The 23,847-nt window shown below is 35.9% G+C and overlaps 1 protein-coding gene across 4 annotated transcripts in view; it reads left to right on the top strand.

Annotated features, from left to right (window-relative positions):
• Window positions 1–23,847, top strand: part of LOC149779829 (uncharacterized) — a 102,851-nt gene that overhangs the window by 11,739 nt on the left and 67,265 nt on the right. For all 4 annotated transcript variants that reach the window (XR_016414939.1, XM_089936497.1, XM_089936498.1 and 1 more), the window contains exons 4-8: window positions 1,640–1,833; window positions 5,563–5,665; window positions 14,060–14,138; window positions 16,915–17,103; window positions 19,202–19,337. Coding sequence is in view for 3 of the 4 variants with exons in the window: in XM_089936497.1 (XP_089792623.1) it covers window positions 1,640–1,833; window positions 5,563–5,665; window positions 14,060–14,138; window positions 16,915–17,103; window positions 19,202–19,337 (701 nt within the window). In the remaining variant the exon portion in view is untranslated. The remainder of the gene's footprint in view (window positions 1–1,639; window positions 1,834–5,562; window positions 5,666–14,059; window positions 14,139–16,914; window positions 17,104–19,201; window positions 19,338–23,847) is intronic.

Genomic DNA, 23,847 nt, shown 5'->3' with positions numbered 1-23,847 from the left:
GCTTGTTATGTACATTGCAAAAGGTGTGAAGTTGTCTTGATGCTTCGGTAAACAGTATAATGTAATCTGTACCAGAGAATTATCCCTGCCTTATGGTTCCCTGCTCCAATCAAGTTTGGAAGTGAATCATTTAATTACAATGATGAAAGAGGGTTTCCAACAAATTGTTAACTCATTTTCAGTTAGGTCAGTTCCTCAGGCATTGTAAATTCCAAAGTCAGGCAACATTTTATGGAGATGTGTTTTGATTAGTACTACATGTATGAAACAAAAACATTTTCATGCTCAAAAGGCTTGAGTTGAGTTTTGTGTTCATGTCATTTGGGTATTATTGGGCACAGACATACAGCTTGGTTTGTATATACATTCAAAAATCTTTCTAAAATTAGGTCACTTTGACCTGCAACTACTTGGGTTTGGTTTGATTTTAGATTGAGATCAGGTTCTCTATAATTGTTTGCCATATGATATGCAGCTTGTTATGTAAATGCATTTTGTTGAGTACAAATCAGCCTCCAGTATTCAGTCACTGACACCTAAATTTGGCATTTCAGTGACTTCATTTAAATTTTGCATTAGGTCTGTTTCTTTTGTATTGTTGGTCACAGTCATGTAGCTTAGTATGTAAATGTGTATTGGTTAGTAAAATATCTTACCACAAGCAGATCACAGTAAACCATATTTACAGTTTTAATGACTTGGCTTGAACTTTTGTATTTAAACTGATATTTCAGGCATTGTTGGCCACAGCAGCTTGCAACTTTGTGGATGTATCTTGGTGATAACATTACCATGATATCAAAATTTAGTTACAGTGACCAGCATTTTATACTTTAGTAAGTTCAGTTTTGCAATTATGTCAGTTTCTCAGGCATTATTTGCCACAGTTATGCAGCTTTTCATTTGGAGTTGTCTTGTTGAGTACAACACTGTCTCATCATGAATAGATCACCGTGACCTATATTTCATTCTTCAGTAACTTAAATCCAAGATTTGTGGTTAAATAAATTTTTCAGGCATTATTGGTCACATAGACATGCAGCTTTGTGTTTGGATGTATCTTGGTGAGTCCAAAACTCACCTTACCAAAACTGAGTCTCTGTGATATATATTTGACATGTTTGTGACTCTGGTTAAGTTAACCATTTATATCAGCTCATGACATCAGTTTCTCATGAACATTTGACACATCAGTTTCTCATGAACATTTGACACATCAGTTTCTCATGACACATCAGTTTCTCATGAACATTTGACAACTTGGATGCACCAATGTGAGATGGTTGGGCATTCATTTTCTATGGAAACACTTGTAATGCATTCATACTTTTACCTCATTTCAAAAATCCTATTCAGAACCATGGATATTCCTCTAAACTAGCATAAGTAATAACCGTCAAAAAATTAGCTTAAGAAGGTGTTGACCCTGAATAGAATATTTAAATATTTAAATTTTAAAGTAGTTATACCACTTTTTCTGAGTCTTCTTTGCATTTATTCTTTCTTTTTCCACTGTAAATGTGCTGCAGATGAAGATTGAAGCATTCTTTGTTCATTTTTATCTTAGCTGTCACATTGGGATGATGAATCGAGCAGGGTATATTTAAAATTAAAGAATGAGTTTATTACGGTTTTACAGGGTGGTCGTGACATTATGGTACAGCTTGGATACACAGAGAGTATTGATGATGGGTTATCATTTCCAAATGGTGCTGAACCGAACCAGGCAAACATTGCACATTTGGTTGCAGATATCTTGCTGACCAAGCGAGAGCTTGATGCATTTCTGGCACAAAAACACCCCAATCCTGCTGATATTGAGAAACTTTTTATGTAAGTTGAATGTTGGTATTTGCCACAAGCATACATATTATGTTATGATGGTGTCCATCTGTCTGTTACTAATTTCATTTCCACAAAATGACTTTTAGTTGAACATCTTGTACAGTTACCAAATTTTGTGGATGGCTTGCACTTGGGTTAAGGAAGAACCTTATGATTTTAGGGTCAGAAAGACAAAAATCAAGGATACTGTGAATGAAAGAAAATGGTTTCTGTATTAGATGCATTACTTTATCATGTTAATATTAGGAAATTAGTCTGTGTTACAGAAAAATCCAGCCATCTCAGCACGACCATAAAAAAATCTTTCAGTATATATACCATATAGATGAAGGGAAGTAACTCATACTGATAACTACCCTTGCTTTTGCTAGGAGGCTACCTTTATGCCTGTTTGACCCAGCTTAAACTTTAACTGTGAACAGTGCTTCCAAAAGTATCCATTACAATTTATATTTAATTTTGATCATCTAACATTTAGTACAGTTGCTATATTGGCATTCCACAGTGAGACCATGCTACATACTGAACATGACATGGCCAGCCCTACTAGCATATCTGACAGGTAGAACCCATTTTATACATTGTGACAATTCGGCATCATCCTGCCATACAGAATGATATGTCCATTGACACGTAGTTTAGGGGTAACATGTTCTTGCCTGAAGATTTATATCCAGTCATGGAAAGGATGGAATTTAGTTTTAAGTTCACAATTGAAGAGATACACAGAATATAGCTTCTGTCAGAATGAACTCCTCCACTGGTAGTTAGTACCATGTGCAAGGTCTAGGCATCAAAGGACATTGATGTTGATGACAAAAATTCATCTTTCAGAATTTTATAATTGTCAAAGATTGCAGAGATTATTGGGTGTCTCTCAGATAAAAATTGTGAATGTATTAATTCGAAGACCTTTCTTCAGTAAGTCATTTGCTTGCAGTTTTCTCACCACACTGGTACAAATCACATACTGATGCTTATCATTCAAATGTACCTAGAGTATACAAGGATATTACTGCTGTCCAGATGTCTGCTGTACTTTGCTGTTATAACATAGACAGACAGGTGTTTAATGCCTGTCTAAATTGGTCAGAGTTGTCATGTCAACTTCCTCCCAACTCAACCAGGCATCCCAGGCAATCTTTTACCTCAACAAGAAGGGGAGAAGTGACCATGCCTAGGAATCAATATTCTTTATTACCGTGGTACTCAGATGGGCATTTGTAATATCAGCTTGACAAGAAGACTCACTTTACTGTGGATTTTCTCATAAACTCCGCCATGTTGCAATGTTGTGCTCTCTCCCTTCAAGTTTCCCCATCCATTTGTGGATTTAGATTAGAAACATTGAACATTGCTATGTTGTGAAATTCAAAAAGTCCTGTAACTTTGTAAGGCCAAGGTTGTTTTCCTGGCATTTATTTTTGTGAAAATACAAACAAAGCAGCAAAGCAAGTACTATTTAACCTATGCATGACAGTACTATTTGAAGGTAGGCAAATCATAAACCAATAAAATTGAAATCATATCAATTGCTGGTTGTAATAAAGCTGGAAAGTAATTTGTTATATTTAGAAAATCCCTTCTTGTAAAAATAGATACATGTTCTTGGTTGTGTCAGTTTGGTCTGGAAAGAATGGTCTAATTTGGCCAGATGTCGACATTAATGCTTCAGTGTGTTTTCTATGAATAGTTAGAATAATGTTTAATCAGCAACAATGAAATTATAATGAAGTTACTTGTACCTTTGCTCCATGTGCATGTTACCGGTGGGTGTTTCAGAGTAATTTAGAAATCTTTTTGACTGCCATTGAAAGTAGAAAAAAAAATTAGTGGGTAGTTAATTAAAAATTTAACTGACTGACAAGACTATAATCTCATTACTCCTTTGAGTTAAAATTAATTACACTCTGCTTTTTTAAAGTCATGTGGCCATAATATACTGCATGCATCCAAACATATACTATAAAGTATGAATTTAATAGGCATGAATATATAATTTTTTTACACATGCAGAATATATTTATTATAAACATATGACATGGATTTTTCAACCTGAAAATAAAGTAAGGCTTAAAACCAGTAATAAATAGATACTTAGAAATAAAGGACATAATTCACATATGTATGGCATTTCATGCTTTGCTCCCACTTCTTCCTGTTCAGCTTCCACTTCTCCCTAAAATTCAAGTCTAGCTTGACCTTTCTAATATCTCTACAAGTCTAAACATTTTGCTGTTTTAAAAAATGTTAAACTCTTTGATAATATCTCGACAGGTCTAAAGTTTATGATGTGATATGCTTGGAATCTATGTCATGCCTTTGTCTTGCCTGCTTAAGCAAAAATCATGTTTTATTGTTGCAAACGATATTAAAGTTGTTAGTATCACTATTGGTCAAAAGGTTCATTTGTTGTTAATATTACCATTGGTCAGAAGGTTTATTTGGTGTTAATATTACCATTGGTCAAAAGGTTCATTTAGTGTTAATATTGCCATTGGTCAGAAGGTTCATTTAGTGTTAATATTACCATTGGTCAGAAGGTTTATTTGGTGTTAATATTACCATTGGGCAAAAGGTTCATTTAGTGTTAATATTACCATTGGTCAAAAGGTTCATTTGGTGTTAATATTACCGTTGGTCAGAAGGTTCATTTGGTGTTAATATTACCATTGGTCAAAAGGTTTGTTTGGTGATATGCCAAGGAGTTTATTTCCTGTTCAAACACTTGAGTTAATTGACAATTATAGGGGCACAAGTCTGACACTGTGTTCCATGGAGCACTTGCAAATCTGGTATATTTTCACTGAAGCTATGGAGTTGCATTTTCAGGTTTGATAATGCAAGTAAGACTCCTGTCGGATAATGGGGTTATAATTCTTCCTATTACCAACAGTACTGGTTAGGGTTTATATGCAACAAAAAAGGATATCATACATCAAATGACCAGAACCAAGTTTTCCTTTTAAATTTTTTATTAAAATTGTTGTGTCACAGTTCATGAAATTTTTTATTTTAGCACAAGCAATTTTCATTTGAAATTGAAATCTGACAAAATTGGGCTGAATGATAGTAAAATTATATTAAGCTGAATTTGTGTTTGCTAATTTTTCATACATTTTTCATTATCATTTTCTTAGTTACAGTTTTCTAAATTTTAATAAAACTTAACTGTTTTGTGTCAGAAATTAGAGGATAAAATATAATTATAATTGTTTGCTCTGATGGTTTATAAAAAATTTATGGGGTATGAAACCCAACAGTATGAACTGAAAACTAACTAGATGTCTAACCATCATTGAAGATGCAGCCCCAGAGTTAGATCTGCTTAAGACTCCAGGTTTAGATTAGTTATTGGTCAGTTTTCATTTTGAATATTTCAGTCACTGACACTTGCTAGCAGATAGAACGAGCTCAGTAATCTGTCAACTCTTACCCAGGGCTGCAAAATAAAATTCAGTCACCATATTACCTGATATTAATATGGGGCTGAAATCATTAAATACTTTGTGTAGAGTGAGAGACTGACCCGTGACTAGTGCATTTGGACCCTTATGTTTGTCTCCTTATGTGTTATTGAATTTGAGACTGTCTAATGTGCTATATCAGAAAGAAAATGTTCTTTATGACAAGATTATGCTAAAGTTACATTATTCACCAAAATGATATGATGCCCAGTTATTTTTGTTTACTGAACATAACACATTTCTGTCAAAGGTCACCAGATATTGGTCAAGTGTCCAGTTCGTTGTCTGGTCAGGATCAGCCCATGGTCATCCAGAGACCATCCGTCACATCCTCCCTACAATCCAATGAACAGGTTAGTATGACCAATAATAACCATTTCATGTTCATCTCATACATTGATACCATAATATGGTTCACTGAAGCCTTAAAAGTTATGGGGAGCTATGGTAGAACAGTTGATACAACATGGAACTCATTTTTCCAAAGGTTACAGGTTTTGGTACCCACAGAAGTCAGCCTGGGCTGTCTGCCTTGGTGTGTCATTGGAAAATGTATCTAGCTCGATATAGCCAGTTATATGAGGGCCTCAAGGTAGATTAGTTCTTAGCTAATTTTGTTACCCTCTTTAAATAAGGTCATCGTTATTATTATTATTATTATTAGCAAACTAACCATAAATGTTTATCGTGTTCAAGCTGGGCTACATTATGCTGAAGTAGGTTACATTCAGTACTTGGTCATAATGGTGACTTGTTGGTGAAATTGCCTTATAATTGGTTCTGATGAACAAAAACTTAAATTAAGTGAAATCAAGTTAGTTTTGCCAATATAACGGGACCTATGACTATCACTATGTCATATGAAGAGCTGTGACCAATATAATGGGACTGGTGAATATCACTATGCCATATGAAGGGCTGTGGCCAATATAATGGGACTCATGACTATCACTATGTCATATGAAGGGCTGTGACCAATATAATGGGACTGGTGAATATCACTATGCCATATGAAGGGCTGTGGCCAATATAATGGGACTCATGACTATCACTATGCCATATGAAGGGCTGTGGCCAATATTATGGGACCTATGACTACTATGTCATATGAAGGTCTGTGGCCAATATAATGGGACAGGTGAATCTCACTGTCATATGAAGGGCTGTGGCCAATATAATGGGACTGATGAATATCACTATGCCATATGAAGGGCTGTGGCCAATATAATGGGACCTATGACTATCACTATGTCATATAAAGGTCTGTGGCCAATATAATGGGACCTATGACTATCACTATGCCATATGAAGGGCTGTGACCAATATAATGGGACAAGTGAATATCACTGTGCCATATGAAGGGCTGTGGCCAATATAATGGGACTGGTGAATATCACTATGCCATATGAAGGGCTGTGGCCAATATAATGGGACTCATGACTATCACTATGCCATATGAAGGGCTGTGGCCAATATAATGGGACTCATGACTATCACTATGCCATATGAAGGGCTGTGGCCAATATTATGGGACCTATGACTATCACTATGTCATATGAAGGTCTGTGGCCAATATAATGGGACAGGTGAATATCACTGTCATATGAAGGTCTGTGGCCAATATAATGGGACTGATGAATATCACTATGCTGTATGAAGGGCTGTGGCCAATATTATGGGACCTATGACTATCACTATGTCAAATGAAGTGCTGTAGCCAATATAATAGGACTGGTGAATATCACTATGTCATATGAAGGGCTGTAGCCAATATAATAGGACTGGTGAATATCACTATGTCATACGAGGTACCATAGGGTACTGAAGATAGTTATGCTAATGGAGCACTGATACTATAAGCTTTTCACTCTTTGAAGGAAATCTTCACTGAAACTTCATTGTATTGTCCAATTTTAATATGTATCTGATTTTTGTAATGGCAAAAACTGAATACTGGATCTTAAACTTGAAAAAGAATATATCAATCACATCATCAATTATCTTATCTTGGATTTATGGAAATTATTATTTTCAGCAAGTAGAGTGTCAATCCCTTTAAAGTACTCTTGCATTTTATTGTCGAACCCACATTCGTGGGAAGTGAGATGAGGCATAGTTTTTTTTTTCAACAGCATCATCATCAAAAGGTGTTTAAAGTTTAATTTGCATGTATTTCCTTAACCCATTGGTTGATTCTCATAATACCTGGCATGAGTTATTGTGAAGTCAAGGCCTATCTCCTTAAAATAAATTCCCCAATTGCATTAATGTTAGGGATATAAACCAGCTACCTTCCAAATCTAACCATACTAAAAAGACCGAAGTTCATGTTTTCTGTTTCTGTCATGCTCATTACTCCACTTCTTGCCACGAGGCGTTGTTTGTTTTTAAGTTTGCTGTTGTTGAGAAAACTCCCGTAAATCCATGCTAATATCATTGTGAAACTAGGAATTTGGATTTATATTGTGTATTAATCATAATCTATATGTGGTATACATTATTTTTTAATGTTTCCAAAATTTTCATGAATGCATGAAGCCAAGTTTCTAATCCATCAAGCCTCCTAACTCTTGATGCTGACCTGCCAGACAGCCTACTGGTGGGCACCAGACTCCTTTAATTCCAATTGTGTTGGATCAATTTATTTCCTCAGAATGAATGGGAAATCCAAGTTATTAAGGAAAGGCTTTGACTTTGGACTTCAGAAAGTCATTTTATTCAAAGTCATTTCAGAAAGGCTTTGGACTTAATTTATCCAACCCTCTCTTTCTTCCTCTCCCCATGTAATGGACATAACACCATATTGGTTGTACTGTATTCAGCAACAGCAGATATGGTTGCTTACTGGCAAAAGGGTGCTGAAGATTGTGGGAAAACCACAGTCTCTGGAATTTTATTCAAGGCTTTTCCTTTTACAAAAAAGATGAACAGCAAGTTGATGCTGATCATTGACATGTGTTGCATTAGTCAATACATTCTTTCACTGAAGTTCAAGATGGAAGCAGTGAGAGCAATACATCTCTCCATTAGAAGCTATTAGTATGCTATCAATCTATATCTGATGGATGCATACATTCATGTCCCTTCATCCATTGCGCAGCCAGTGAAAAAGCCCCATTCAGAAGTGACAGTATGTGGAGATGCTAGTATGTATGGTTGGGGAGCCCACCTGTTGCCAGGCCTCAACATTGTCTGACATTTGGGGGCCAGGGAAACTGCCTGTCCACATCAGTCTTCTTGAAATGAAGGTTGTCATCAACACCTTTCAGTTTTGAAAGGACCAGGTCTAGGGAAAATGGTCCTGATTATATCAGACAGCGATGTAGGAAAAATTGTCCTGATTATATTGGGACAGTGATGTAGTTGTGACCTACTTACTCAAATGGGGCAACATCAGATCACCCAGCTTGTGCATTCTTTTGGCAGTTTCTATGTTGGTGTGACCACCTCCATATCAAGGTTCAAAATCAGACACATTCCCTACAGAATCAATGTTCCGCCTGACACACTCTCCAGAAATGGTCAAATCATTCACAAAGAGTGGACCTGCCATCAGTTTTGTGCACATTAGGGGCATCCTGTGATCAGTCTTCTTGTTATAAGGTGGAATCACAAATTGCCTCCAGTTCAGGACTCAGATACTTGGCCCTTGAACACACTGCCAGTCAGTTGAAAGGTGTTGTGGGCCTTTGCCTACTCTCCCATGGTCTTGGTACCAAAATTAATACATAAGTTGAGGGGTTGGACATGCAAGATGATCATGATAGCCCCTCTCAGATGGGACAAGTCCTAGGTCAATGATCTACTTGATCTATCTGCCAAGGAAGATTCCAGTCAAACTGAATCTTTTCAAACAACCACTGTTGGAGGTGTTCCATCCCTGCCCAGACTGTCATCTTATTAACACCTGGCTCCTGTCAGGACAGCCTTGCATAAAAAAGAGTTTAGACTTGTGATTGTGGAGAGCATCTTGCAGGCAAGAAAAACTTCCATTCTGAAGGCTTAGGGAAAGTGACATTTTTACATGGATTTGTACCAAGTCAGACAAAATTTCCCATTGGATGTTTCAATCCATGAACTGGCTGATTTTTATCTCTGGCTATACAAGGAGAAAAAAATTTGGCTCCTATTTCCATCAGAATTTGGCATAATACTGGAAGATATATTGGTCATGATAAAATCTATCAGACCTAATTACATCTTGATTCGATCAAAATCCCTTACGCTGTTTCCAAAATGGAATTTGTCCTGGGTTTTAACTTGGCTCTGTTAGATAATTCAAGCCTTTAGCACTTACCTTGCTGAAGCTTCTATCATACAAAATACCATATATACTCACATATAAGCTTGTTCACGTATAAGCCGACCCCCAAGCTGAACAGGTATAAACACTAAAATGTGCATGACCCTTATATAAGCCGACCTACAACTCTGAGACATCTCAAGATGCACAAAGCAAGTTTTAAATGCATTTATTTAGGCAAACTTATATTTAAAAAAATTACATGTATACTTATCTCGAGGTTGGTATGCATGATTATTAAAAAGAATTGGTATAAACTTGTTTGCAAAGTAATTTATTTTTGTTTTCTTATTGTTTCTGCCTAATTTAGATTTGTGTATAATTTGATTGAACGATGAAAAGAATTTAGCAGTCGCGAGTTGCTGTAACACTGCCTCTCCCTTTTGATTCGATTATTGTTTGTTTATACATTATTGCATTGGACATTTTATATCAGTGCACCGGTAATTATGTTTTATTTGGCTTTGAAATTGCAAATACCTAACTCATTAAAATGTAATCCCAGTATGAGTTTTTCTTTGCTTTGATGTAAGCGACCTTACACCATACCTGTCAACTTTAATGTGGAAGAAAAAAAACATCCCGGTTTTTGGGGTTGCTCCACGCCTACCTCCTGATTTCATAATACCTTCTGATTTTTGCAGAGAGCTCCCGATTATGACATTGTCTTTGATTTTCATTTCTTCTAAACAAGAAAAGTCCTACATGTTCTGTTGTATCACCTGTGAATTTATTGTTATGACGAAATAATTACTTTACTATTAAGAATCCGCTTCTTCACAAAATAGAATGTAAAGTTTAAACATTCATGTAAATTAATGATTTTTTTTACCTCTACAATAATACAAAAATAATAAAATAAACCAGAAAAAAATAAACAAACCACAACAATAAGATCGTCCACAATTAATTTCAATCCAAAGAAGATCACTACGAATGATTTAACTCCATATGCTACAGCGCTATTCCCACGAAAGAAATTTACACAAGTGAACACCTGGCATTTTTATGCTGTATATAACAATGTTAATTACCATTGTTAAATTAAAAGAAGGAATGTAAATAATACCACACAGCAAATGTGTCCTCAAAAAAACTTGTAATAAATGATACTAAATGCTTTACAAGTTGACAATAAGGGAATATGATCGGATGTACAAAGAGGGGAAAATAGTTGCCACATGTGTGGTACCACGAGGTTAGTTATTTTTGGACATTTAGTTCAACAAAATTGGGAATCCTTTATTTGCCAATCAGTTGCTGGTGCTTGCATAACACACAATAGTGTAGAACATGGTTTATTTGAATTATGATGGAGTACCAATCATTTTCACAAAATAGTTGCATGGATAAGGATTAACTTATAATTAGTCGTGCTGGCTTTCTTGCTTGTTTATTTAAGACAAATCTTTATCTGTTGTGCAGTTTGACCTCAGCTGACCAGAATATGAAAATGGGGCATGTCCTGGGGGAAAATAGGGCACGTCACAGAGAGAAACAGCAAGTCTTTTTGTGAATTTCACGCATATTGGACCAGGATGGTCGATCAATATTTAGTGAAAACAAGGCTTTAAAAATGCAGGAAAAAACCTCCCAATTTTAGGTCCCAATCTCTAATTTTTTATTCAGTCTCCCTACTTGGCTTTTGAGAAGTTCATAGGTATGCCTTACACTTAGTTTTACAAAATTACGATAATCGTGCTAATGTTATGGAATAAAAGACAATTACACATCATTGTACTTATAACAAGCAAGTTTCAAGATTTTAATGATTAACTGGCCTGTACTGCTGTCACAAAACAAAAGACAAATTCACCAACTATCAACATAGGAGATGCCAAAACATCAAGCTTTCCATTGTGTGGAAAATTATGATGTTTGTTCAGCTAAAACACTGAACTAAATTGATTGATGTTGATCTTGGTTGATCTATATGAGAGTTTTAGCCTTTATTACCACTCATTGTGAACAATAAATTATGACGGTTATGTGCCTTGTACAATTAAAAGTGTGTAATGTTTTAAAAATATTACCTCAATTTGTAGGATCCCTTATATCATTGAAAATGAGTAACTTGTGATCGCATGATTCAATGTAAATGAAACAAGGACTAGCTGAAATGTTATCTGGAAGAATGCAGTTTGGTTGAAACAATGAATAAAGCAAAATCTGCATCTATGTTTGGGAATATGTTTGGAATTTAGGTGACGCTATGCATGCTTTGCACTGTGTAAATACTGTACATTATAGTTATAGAAAATAAGCACATGTAAAATAATAACAAAATCAATCATATTACATTATAACAGTTAAAAAATTGTTGGGTGACCGAAAGTTACTTTTGTTTACATGCCTATGTCTTAGGACATGGACAAAATTATTGTTTCGTGCCCCAGTAATTACAGCCATTAAAGTAGTCAACAAAAAGACCTAAAAACTGTCAAGTTTAGACATTAGCCTGCATATATGCCGACCCCCCCCCCCCCCTTCCAGGCCTTTATTTTTGTTAAATTATTCAGCTTATTCGTGAGTATATACGGTATGTTCCTGATAGATTTTGCTTTGGAATGCCAGATGAGTGAGTTACATGCCCTTTCAGTTGATCCAGTCCATGCTCAGCTCAGATTGGATGGTTTGGTAATGATCATGCAACCAGGTTTTGTGACAAAAAAAGAGGTTACCATCATTGGACAATCAGAGAGTCATAGTCTGCTCCCTCTCTTCAATGGACACGTAGTAGCCATGCAAGACCCTTTCCATGCCCTCAGGCACTATTTGAAGCACTCGGAGACAACTTGTGGCACATGCAGTCATCTCATTCACCTGGTGAAGCTGAGATGCAAGATATTATTCCTCAAGCTCTATCTTGTGGCTGAAGTGGGTTATGTGTTCAGCATCCTTTCAGGTGTCAAAGATCAGATTCACCTCATGAGGATTTGAGCTCATGAATTGAGAGCAGTGTCTGGGAGCCTTTTGTTCAAACGTAACATTTTGGTACGAGACATAAAAGAAACTGTTGGCATGCAGAGTCAACCTACTCAAGTTTGACCTCAATTCAGCTTTGCAGAGACAAATTCTGAATCTGGTGGGTCCAATGGCAATGGACCAGATGACAACCAGACCCAGCTAAATGCAACAAAGCATCTTATCTTTCCAGTGAAATTTTGTCAGTAAGAAGAATTCAATAATCATCTTCATAACTGGTTATTGGGATCACAAATCATGCAACACTAGGCTGTGTTGCTTACACATTACGAGAGTGGGTTGTCATTCTCACAGGGTATAGGTAGCATGCTTAGCATTTCCTGCTCTTATTACCTATTCTCTTTACATTAGTGTGATCAGAGAAGGAGAAAGCAAATTTTTCCAGTAAATTACGTTTCACAAAGAATAATACCTGATCACATTACTTAAAAACCATCCTAGTCACTCCACCATGTGAATATCCTCATTGCTGTTTTACTCTGCATAAAAACTAAGACAGTACAGAAGGCAGTGGGCAAGATAGATTCTCATCATACTTGATGTGAATGATTGTGAAGCTAATACATTTCATTTAGTGACGACTGCTCCAGTAGCCTAGTGTTTTGAGCGTCCGCCTTGGATGCAGGAGGTCATGGGTTCGATCCCTGGCTGAGTCATACCAAAGACTTAAAAAAATGGTACTAACAGCTGCCTCACTTGGCGCTCAGCATTAAGAGGTTAGTGTTAGGACTGGTCGGCCTGGTGTCAGGATAATGTGACTGGGTGGGACATGATGCTACATGTGTGCAGCATGATGTTCCAGTGCTGGACATCACTATAAATTGCCACACTGCAGACATTGTAGTGATATGACTGAAAAATTGTTATAGCTGCGTTAAAAATCCAAATCACACACACACACACACTCATTTGGTGACATGACACTTGCTGCTGGGTCAAGGTCACAGTAAGAATATTTGTTTTGAGGTTGTGGTTATATGTTTTTCATTGAATTTTTTTTTTTCAAGTCTCTTATTGGATTGTCTTCATGCTTTCATACTTTGGAAGAATCATTATGAAGCTGAGACAATCCATTGGGTGACATGTATTCTTGTCCCTTTGATCTTTGGGTCAAGGTTACAGTCACAGAAAATTTTCTTTAAGGTTTGGATAGAGTTTTTTTGATTTGCTTATAAATCCAATATCCCATTGATAGATTTTGTTCATTATCAAGCTGAGGCAATTCATTCAGTGACAGGATTTTGACCTTATTTTGACCTTGGGCTCATTATCATGTTTTACAGCAGTGCCCGATAGTAGGCTTAAATTGAAGGCTCTGGCTTTACATCATGATAAAATTTTGTGTCAGATTTTTGCAAGTAAGTTATGGTGGGGGTAGTTCATAAGCAGTAAGTAAAGGGTCAAAGGTGAGACAATGCATTGTGTTTAACACTTGTTATTTAAACATTTCGCTTTTCAGTCTACACAAGCGGAATTAACTACCAAATCAGCAGCTGATGAAAACCCGGAGAAAGAAAAATGTGAAACTAAAACTGGTGGTAAGTAATCTAATACTAGCATTTTGCATGATACTTATGTATATTCATGGCTGTTTTTAGTAATTGGCACAACATTCCTGAATAACATCTGTTGTACAGTCTGTGTGCTAGGCTTGGTCAGATTACATCATGTTTCATATAATTTGTATAAAAAAAACACAAGATGACAATATGCATCCAATTTGGACCACATATACTGTGACATGTTGTTGGTCTTGTTACCTACTGGGACAATCACTAGTAAAACATTTCTCGTTGAACTAGTAACCATTTCTGTGCTTTGAGTCAATGGAAAAACTTCATACGCCCTAAACATTTTGTTAAAGATACTTGTTATAATTATGGATATAGTCACTTGTACAAATTATTATATTGTAAATACTAAACTTGTATATTTCAAAACTGGAATGATAAAAGTTGGAAAAATGCTGGTATAAGCTCATCTTGTTATACTCTAATAGATTTTTAAAAAATTATGTTTTTGTTTTTTTTTGTTGAACATAAGTCGTCAGAATTTTACATGTTCCCTACATCACCACTACTTCAGTAGTTTTAGGTTTGTGTTTGACCAAGCTCTAGAGCAGCTCAAGGGGATTGGATTATGCTGACATTTTACTTCCTGCATAATAAAGAAAGCAACTAATTATCCAACATGGTTCTTTTTTGATAATTGTGTGAAAACCTTTATTTTGTTTTGGTTGATATTTGGAAAAGTACGAGAAATCCTGTAGGAGCTTTCACAAATTTTCCACTGTACTCGGGGGCAAACTATGAAGTTGTGAACAATAAATGATAATGATAAATAGGTGCATATCAGTATTTGGCATTATTTTATTGCAGCTTAAGTTAATCTTTTACAAAGAATAGCAGGGCCCTTGCTGTTTGAGTGGTCAAAAGTGTTGGCCTTTCACTGTTTCACTGCTGTCTCACCTCAGTTCATATGGGATCGAGTTTCAGGCTGATCACTGTTGATACGTGAGAAAGCTTGCAAGTAGCTTCCCATGTATGGTTCTTCCCCAAGTTTTCCCAGGTTATTCCTCCACTAGTTGTACTGGTTGCCATGGATAACTTGTTGTGTGCTGAAAAATATCATTAAACCACAACAACAACAACAAAGAATAGATACATGTATATCATAGTGGAGCACGCTCAAAGTAATTTCCATCAGAATTATACAAAGACCACAATATCAGCATTCCAAGTGGTTATAAGAACCAAGTCTTTGAGGTATTGAAGCATGAACTAATTTGTAGAAGCTATGGGTTCAAGCCCTGCAAACAGCACAGAGGAGATAATGTTGAATATGGTGGTTTCCAACAGGTACTTTGGCATCCTCTTAAGTTCCCATATACTGGGCATGATGTAGCTAAATAAAGTGCAGCAAATTCCATTAAGTACCAACCAATCACCATATTATCATTCTTCTTGCATGTCAGGATGGGTGGTTGGTTGTAAACAGACAAATGTTACCCAATCCTTCTAATCCACCTTGAATGTATAATCAGGTTGGAAAGTGTCCATTCGATCACTTGACTCACCAGGGGAACTGGAGCCAGTAGAGTGATCTCAGGACATATACGTGATGTGTGTCTTGCTTAATATTCAGAGACCTACAGTTTATGCAGATTCAACTGTACACTGTTTAATAATATGCTTGGGTAATCTAATTTATTACCAGCAAGGGACTTGAGTAATGGACAAAATATTAACAGAAAATTTGTCACAAACAATGCATTTGCACTGTGTTGCATTTTGGCACTCTTTAGTAGCTTCATTGGTTCGAGTTCCATATAAATATGCATATTAATATTGCTGCATTGTCCAGGTTTAGAATGTATGCCAGCTGACCATCCTGTTTTTGGGCCTGTCCTTGTTTTGTTGATACAGGTATTTACATTCTTACAGGGAGCTGCAGTGGCTCAGTGGTTTGCATGCCAGACTCATCACCAAAAGGGTGTGGGCTAGAAGTTTACCATCAGACCAGCCAGTGTGGACTGTCATATTGTGCCACAGCACTAAATAACTTAAATTGTGTTTCTTTCCCATAAAGCATAAAAACCAACCACATCCTTACTGAAACAGACATCATTTGTGAAGGCAATCTTCATCAGTACTAATTACTTTATTTCTGCCTGTTTGTGTCATTCCATGAAGGTCTTATAAAACTTGAGGTATGTTCTTGTTGCTGTTGTAGGTGTTGTGGATGGTGGATCTTTTTTTTAAAACTCAATTTTGCAAAATGTTTATGGACCATATTTTGTCCCCTTGTTGGCTCGAACTCAAAGCTGTTGTATTAAAAGTTTTCTTAGTCCTACACTTGAACCATTTTGGCCATGGTGACTTCCTTGTATTGGGTATACATTTTTTATGCTAATTGTAGCATCAGGTGTTACAAACATTATGTTTGTTTTTTAATTGTTTTTAAAAAAGTCACTTGTTATTAGCTCACAGTTGTTTAACTTTTGTGTGAAACTTTCTAATCAAAAGAGCTAATTAGATACCCCATAGTTGATAAAATTTGTTGGAATTTTTCAAAACGTTTGATACAATTTGTCATTTGAAACAACTAGCCTTTATGTTTTTCAGTAATCTAAAGAAGGCAGGACTGACATGCTTGATATACATGTTTAAATTAGATTAAAGTTTGATTTTGAAATCTGTTTTTCATTTTTTGAGAATTGCAAAGTTCACAACTATTGATAATATGTCTTGTTAAGTTAACAGTTCATTAGATGTCATGTGTTACTATAATATATTTTTGCCACATATTTTGCAGTCTGTGATATTTGTGGGGACAATTCTGCTGAAGTAGTGTGTATTGTCTGTGATAAGAAACAGCTTTGTACAGCATGTGATGAAAAATGGCACAAACACCCAAAACGGCAAAATCATGCACGGACAAGAGTGGGAACCAGTGCCTCAGAAAAACCTGATCAAAGCTTGACATCTCAGACAGCTCCGACAGGTAATATAAAGTAACAAGAGGCTTAGGTAGGTCTGCCTTACATATCACATGGCTATTTCACTAAGCAGGCATATGAAATATTGTAAGAACACAGCACTGTGTATGCCGTGTTCCATACTTTATATCCTGTCATTGTGCTCTATTTTACTACAGTCAGGCAAAAGAAAATTCCAAAGATATAGACATTTGAAGTATTCATAGATCTTTTTCATAATTTAATTCATACAAGATGTTGATGAGATAAACATATTTACCAATTTTTTTAAAAATTGGTTGTTGTTGTTGTAGGGTTTAACGCCAGTTTTCAGCACATCACAGGATATACATGGCGGCCAGTATCAAAAGGTGGAGGAAGAACCCGGGGAAAACCCCTGGGAATAACCACCAACCCATGAGAAGTTACTGGCAAGCTTTCTCACATACCCACATTAGCCGAATCCGAGACTCGAACCCACGCAGACAGAGGTGAGATGGCAGTGATCCGTAATGGAAAGCGCTTTAGACCACTCAGCCACTCAGGGCCCCTTAAAAATTGGTAGGAGAAATATAGTTTCTAGCATGGTAACAAGTAATCAGATGTAAGATCACCTTATTAATATCTTTAATAAGACTCACTGAGTAATATAAAGCTTAGTAATATAAGGCCTTTGCCAGGTTCGATTAGAATTGGAGCAGAAATAGTCACAAGGTGATAACAAGCTCATTTGGTCATTAATATGCATGGAACTAGCCTATTATGACGCTTGACTAAGATATTGATAATATAAGCTTGTATTTTATGTTTGATCCAATTGAACCAGAAATATGGCCTCCAGATTGGTAACCTTCTTGGCCAATAAGATGCAGTATCACCTGATTAAAATGCTTGAATCACGCTTGTTATACAACTCCACCAAGATCTTAATGCTATAGCCCTATAATTCAGATTTGATAAAAATCAGATCAGAAATACAATCTGCATTGCTTTCATTATCGGTCTCATCAAGGATCCTGATGATAAAATCCTGAAGTTTTTTTCAAAATCAGATCGGAAATATGATGTCCTGAGTGCAATGAGATGCAAGATAATCTCGTTATTGCAGATCTTGCTCATTACTGAACTTGTCTGAGAGCTAGATTATGTTCAAATTTGATAAAATGGATCAGAAAGATGGCCACCAGACTGTAACAAGCTCAGCCAGTCAGATGTAAAGATCTTTACATTACTATAATTATATCGTGCTTATAACTTAAATACTGCAATTACATTTTTGAGTGGAACATGTCATAAATAAATTGACAACTTACATTTTGTCCATCTTCTTGTAATAAAATCTTTAGAAATCCATAATGCTTGACATTTTAAATCCATTAATTTAGTCCTTCAGACACAGACAATATTTATATAACAAAACACAAAATATAAAATGGGTTCTTTGGATGTAAATGAAAATGGAAGCAATATAATTATTAAATAGCTACTGTAAACAACATTGATAGATGCTTTACTCTGCAGTGTTTAATATCTAATATTTTCAGATTATTAAAATCAAAATAGATGTACATACAGGTATTGTGTATCTTAATGAAATAGATGAACACGGTACATACCACATACATTTCAGGATGGGAGTTGTAACATGAAAACACAAAAATATTTTAATTGACAGTATTTTGTACATACTGCAAACATCTAGAGTTTCCAATATTACCTCAAGATTTATGAATCAAATTTTCAGTAAAAATAAAATTATAAGTGTAATTATTGATGGACAAGCATTGGATGAAGGATGCAGGGCCCATAAATTCACTTTGATTAAGACCAGGGTGCACCACACTCCTCAGTGTTTGGAATTTTTAAAGTTAGGTTTTCTATTCAAGGCAGCATATCATCAGTGTAACTAGATTGTATTTTGGTGATATATATATATATATATATATATATATATATATATATATATATATATATATATATATATATATATATGTATATATATAATCACTGCAAATGGGATGTCCAAAGCTTGCATTGAGAATTACTTCATTCATGATTGATCTACAGCAGTTTTCATTGTTAGGGTAGTAAAAATGTAATATGTGCCTTTGTTGTTCATTTCAGGAATGGAAAGTGTGACAAAGGTGCAAAGCATATACCAAGCTGCTTTCACTCATCTGCCACCTGAAACACTGAATAGGCAAATGCCTGGTCAAATCTCATTGCCCAGTGGTCAGTCTACACAAAATCGAGCATCTGAGTATGTAGCTGCTTTTTTATCCTCAAGCTTTGTAGTATAGTATGGGAGAGTTATGTCAGCATTGGCTCATATAAACACATGTACATATGTACAGCCTAGCTGCATTTTGACCATTCCTTCCTTCTAGGTTTTAAGGTAATAGTCTGGAGTGGATTTCAATCCACCTAACTCTTGGGAGGGGGCTAAAGAGTCTACCTTTGTACATACCTGTATATTGCTTGTACATTCATGGTTAAGTTTTGCATTTAGCTCCAGATATTTGTCCCCTGTATACATGCTGTTATACCTGTATCACAGAATCAGGTCAGTGTCCCACATTAGATGTTTCTATGTCGTTAGTTCAGTTTTGTATATTAAATTTATTTCTCAAACACATTCATGATAGAATCACCAAATTAGATGATTGTATGAATCTTTTTTTGGTATTTCACCCATTGAACAATGAAGAACACTGACCTGTATTCACATTTTACTGGCTTAGATTCATGTGTTTAGCTTATGTCATCATATATATTTGTCTCACCTGGCCATAAATTCAAGTTAGTTTATGGTAAGACATTGTGTCCATCATGTGTCATGTGTCATGTATCATCTGTCCATCAAGAATTATTTGTTACACTTTTGAGTTAATATTTGAGATCTGCTTTTGCAAAGACTTGAAATATTAAAGAGCCATACATGTTAATGGTGTGAAATTGCATCTGTCTTAGTCTTTTGCCAATCAGCATATTTCTGATTCAGTTTTGATCAAACTTTGAGTGCTGTATTATTTGGCATTTAAGTCAATATTTTCTTACCTGGAAGTCTGTGCTTCATCTAATGTTCTTGAACAACTTGTGTATGGATTATATCATTTACATTGCCTTAAGTACTGGTAATACCATGCTTTTTAGATATAATCAGCAGAATTGAATGCAGTTCTCATAGCTTTATGAATTCTTCAGTTACCATGTCTATGAATTGTTATAAACTTATATGACAGCTTTTGTATTTTAATTTTTATCATTATTTTGTATGTATTTGTAGTTTATGATTTCTCCAATATGAAATAAAAGAAAACAGTTAATGAATTCACAAGTCACAGCTACATAGTACTTATAGTCCCTTTTCACTAATTATTGAAAAATCATTACAGTATTATTCTAAGCATATCATTTGTTCAGTAAAAAAAAAATTAACAAATTTTGCTTTATTCATCTTTTTTCACCATATCTGATTTATCCTTATCCTTACAACATTTTCATCATAGGTCTATTAATATTTGATTTACCAGTATTTTACTTGGTATACTCAAACAATTATTGGTAAATCTTCAGCTCTACTAGTCCTGGATATTAAGAACTTATGGGACGGTCTGTCATCTTTTTTTGTCCGTCTGTCCATTAGCACAAGTTTATTTCACTAATCCTCCTACTGGGAGGATTGCCATGAAACTTTAAAGACACATTCATCATTGGTTCCAGATAAAAATGGTGCTGCCTGCACATTGAGAGTGGCCACAACAATTGGCCATCTTGAAAATCTTGTTATCATTGCTTCTCCTGAATGCTTGGTCATATCAACATGGGGTTTTCAATAAAAGACTTCTTATGATCTCTAGTTGGTCCTAAATGAAAATAGTGCTGATCTGATGTCCAATATGGCTACCACGTCAGCTGTTCAGAAAATCTTATGATTTACCAGTATTTTACTTGGTATACTCAAACAATTATTGGTAAATCTTCAGCTCTACTAGTCCTAGATAACAAGAACTTATGGGATGGTCTGTCATTTTTTTCTGTCCATCTGTCCATTAGCACAAATTTGTTTTACTACTACTCCTACTGGGATGATTGCCATGAAACTTTAAACACACATTCATCATTGGTCCCAGATGAAAATGGTGCTTCCTGCACATTGAGAGTGACCACAGCAGTTGGCCATCTTGAAAATCTTGTTATCATTACTTCTCCAGAATGGTTGGTCATATCAACATGGGGTTTTCAATAAAAGACTTCTTATGATCTCTAGTTGGTCCTAAGTGAAAATAGTGCTGATCTGATGTCCAAAATGGCCACCACATCAGCCATCTAGAAAATCTTTTTATTGCTACTCCTCCTCAGCGAAATGACATATGGGATTTTCACTAAATACTTTTTTATAATGTCTACATAGGCCTAAATGAAAATTGTGCTGATCTGGGGTCTGATACAGCTGCCACAGTGGCCGCTTAAAAATCTAGTTATCACTATTTCTTCTGACGGAATGGTCATATCATCATTGGATTTTCGTAAAAGACTTCTTATAATGTTTTGTTGATCCTAAGTTAATATGGTATGATCTGATTTCCAACATGTAGCCATCTTGAAAATATCATTAAAGAGAAAATTATTTTGACATGGTGATTTTCATCAGAAGAGTTCTTATGGTGCCTACTTGGTCCAAAATGAAAATGATTACACCTCAGTATGGCCACAATGGTGGCTATCTTGAAAATATTATCTCTACTTCCAAATTGATGTTTATATTAGCATGAATTTTTCACCAATAGATTTTTTTATGATACCTAACTGGTCCTGGGTGAAAATGGTGCCAGACATACATCAATATGGCTGCTATGATCATTATGTAATAGGGTTTTGACCAAAAGACTTCCAATGATGTATACTGTGTCCTAAATGAAAATGGTGCCAATTAGACATCCAATTTTTCCACCACAGCAGCTGATTTGAAGATCTTGTTATCACTGATGAATGTCAGAGATGGTTTCGACATTCAGCAGTTAAAAGGAAGATACTGCTTTATCTTAAATTCGTTGAAATTTCTTTCTGCCTAGTAGAGTGTCAGTTCCTTCAGTGGACTCTTGCTTTCATTGATATAATTGATTCTAGAAAGAGATGTAATCCATATTAATGACTCAAATATTTATAAAATACTGTAGATTAAGCACATAAATATCATATATTTAATATTTACTCTACTGTTATATATTCACTAAAGAATGCCCTTAATAGACGTTAAAATTCAGAATAGAGATGGATTATTCGGTTTTTGTTTTTCACCCTGTCCATCTTTAGCTAGATGAGGCAGCCATAGAGGCCAAGGCAAGAAGCTTTGAGATTCCACTCCCTTAAGGAGGCTTGGATGAGCATTACAGATGATATGCAGGTCTTTTCCACTTTAAAGGATGGTTAATGACTGCATTCCCAACAATCTCCTCTGCTTTCATGGATCCTATCTTGTTTCACCAGTCTAAACTGGTTTGTCTAAGGAAAGGGGTGCACATCCTGTGCATAGATTGAGAGGGTGGCGAATGACCAAAGTCTAGGTGGATCCGTTTGGTGCTGAAAACAGGTGCAGAGTTTCAGGTCATACAATTTTCACCTTTCTGCTGAGAACAAATTCCTTTGGGAAGAACACTTTAAATGGAGACTACCACTTCAGTCAGGAATGCCGTAAGGCTTTATGATGGGGTAGTCTTAATAGATCTTGCAGGATGCATACTTTCACATCTCCATCATCATATCTCACAAGAAATACATCCCGTTTTGTCTCACTCAGGAGGTACTTCCATTTTGGGTACTTCATTTGACCTTTTTTTTTCAAGAGCCTTTACCAGGGTGATAGAGGTAATAGGAGCCCACTTCAGGTCTCATGGAGTCCCCATCTTCCAGTACTTTGTTGACTGCTTGATGTGGTGTATGGCACTTGCCTTTACTGATCACTCACCTGTCTGTGTGAGTTTGAATCTTGGCTCAACCAGCATGGGTATATTGGAAAATTTGCACTAGCTTCTTGTGGCTTTCTGGTACTTCCAGGATTCTTCCTCCAACAAATATGCTGGCCGAAATATATGGCTTGTCATTTGCTGAAAAAAATGCACCCTCTTCACAGACCAAACCATTAATTGTTACAATTGTAAATACATTGATCCTGTCTGTCCCCGTTAATTGCAAATGCAGACTTTTCCTTTTCAGGGAAAGAAAATGTTTACTGTCTACCACTAAGGGCTATAGGAAAGCCCTTATTTGTACTATGAAGTAATCTGAAGTCCACATTTGGCAGATCCTCACCTTTTAGATCTCATCCGGTTTTCTAAGCTCCAGGGACCAGTATCTTGTTCAGTGATGCCTAGATGGAATCTTCCCTGTGTTTTCTTTGTGCATGCTCTAAACCCCTGCAGAAATCTTTGTGTGAAGCTTCCTTTGAGTACCTTACCCTTCAGACAGTTTTTCTACTGTCCTTTGCATCAGAAAGGGTGTGTGAAAGGGTAGTTTGCACTTACATGGTAACTAGGATTCAGTTTATCTTTACCAGCCTGAGTTTCTGTGTGAGAATCAGCTATCTACAGTAACCTCTGTACTTACTGAGATTCCCAGTCTCAGTTGCATCATTGTTGGGGATGATCTAAATCAGCTGTTCTGCCAAATTAGGGCCTTGAGGTTTTATTTGGCTTCATCTAAAATGAATGGAGAGGTCAGATTCATCTCTTTCTCATTTCCAGTGGTTCCTCCGATATATGTGGTCACCA

The sequence above is a fragment of the Sinohyriopsis cumingii genome, chromosome 16 (assembly GCF_028554795.1).
Source record: "Sinohyriopsis cumingii isolate HCF-2022 chromosome 16, ASM2855479v2, whole genome shotgun sequence".
Taxonomy (NCBI): Eukaryota; Metazoa; Mollusca; class Bivalvia; order Unionida; family Unionidae; genus Sinohyriopsis; species Sinohyriopsis cumingii.
The sequence above is the reverse complement of the archived record's forward strand: the minus strand, read 5'-3'. Positions and strand labels throughout refer to the sequence as shown.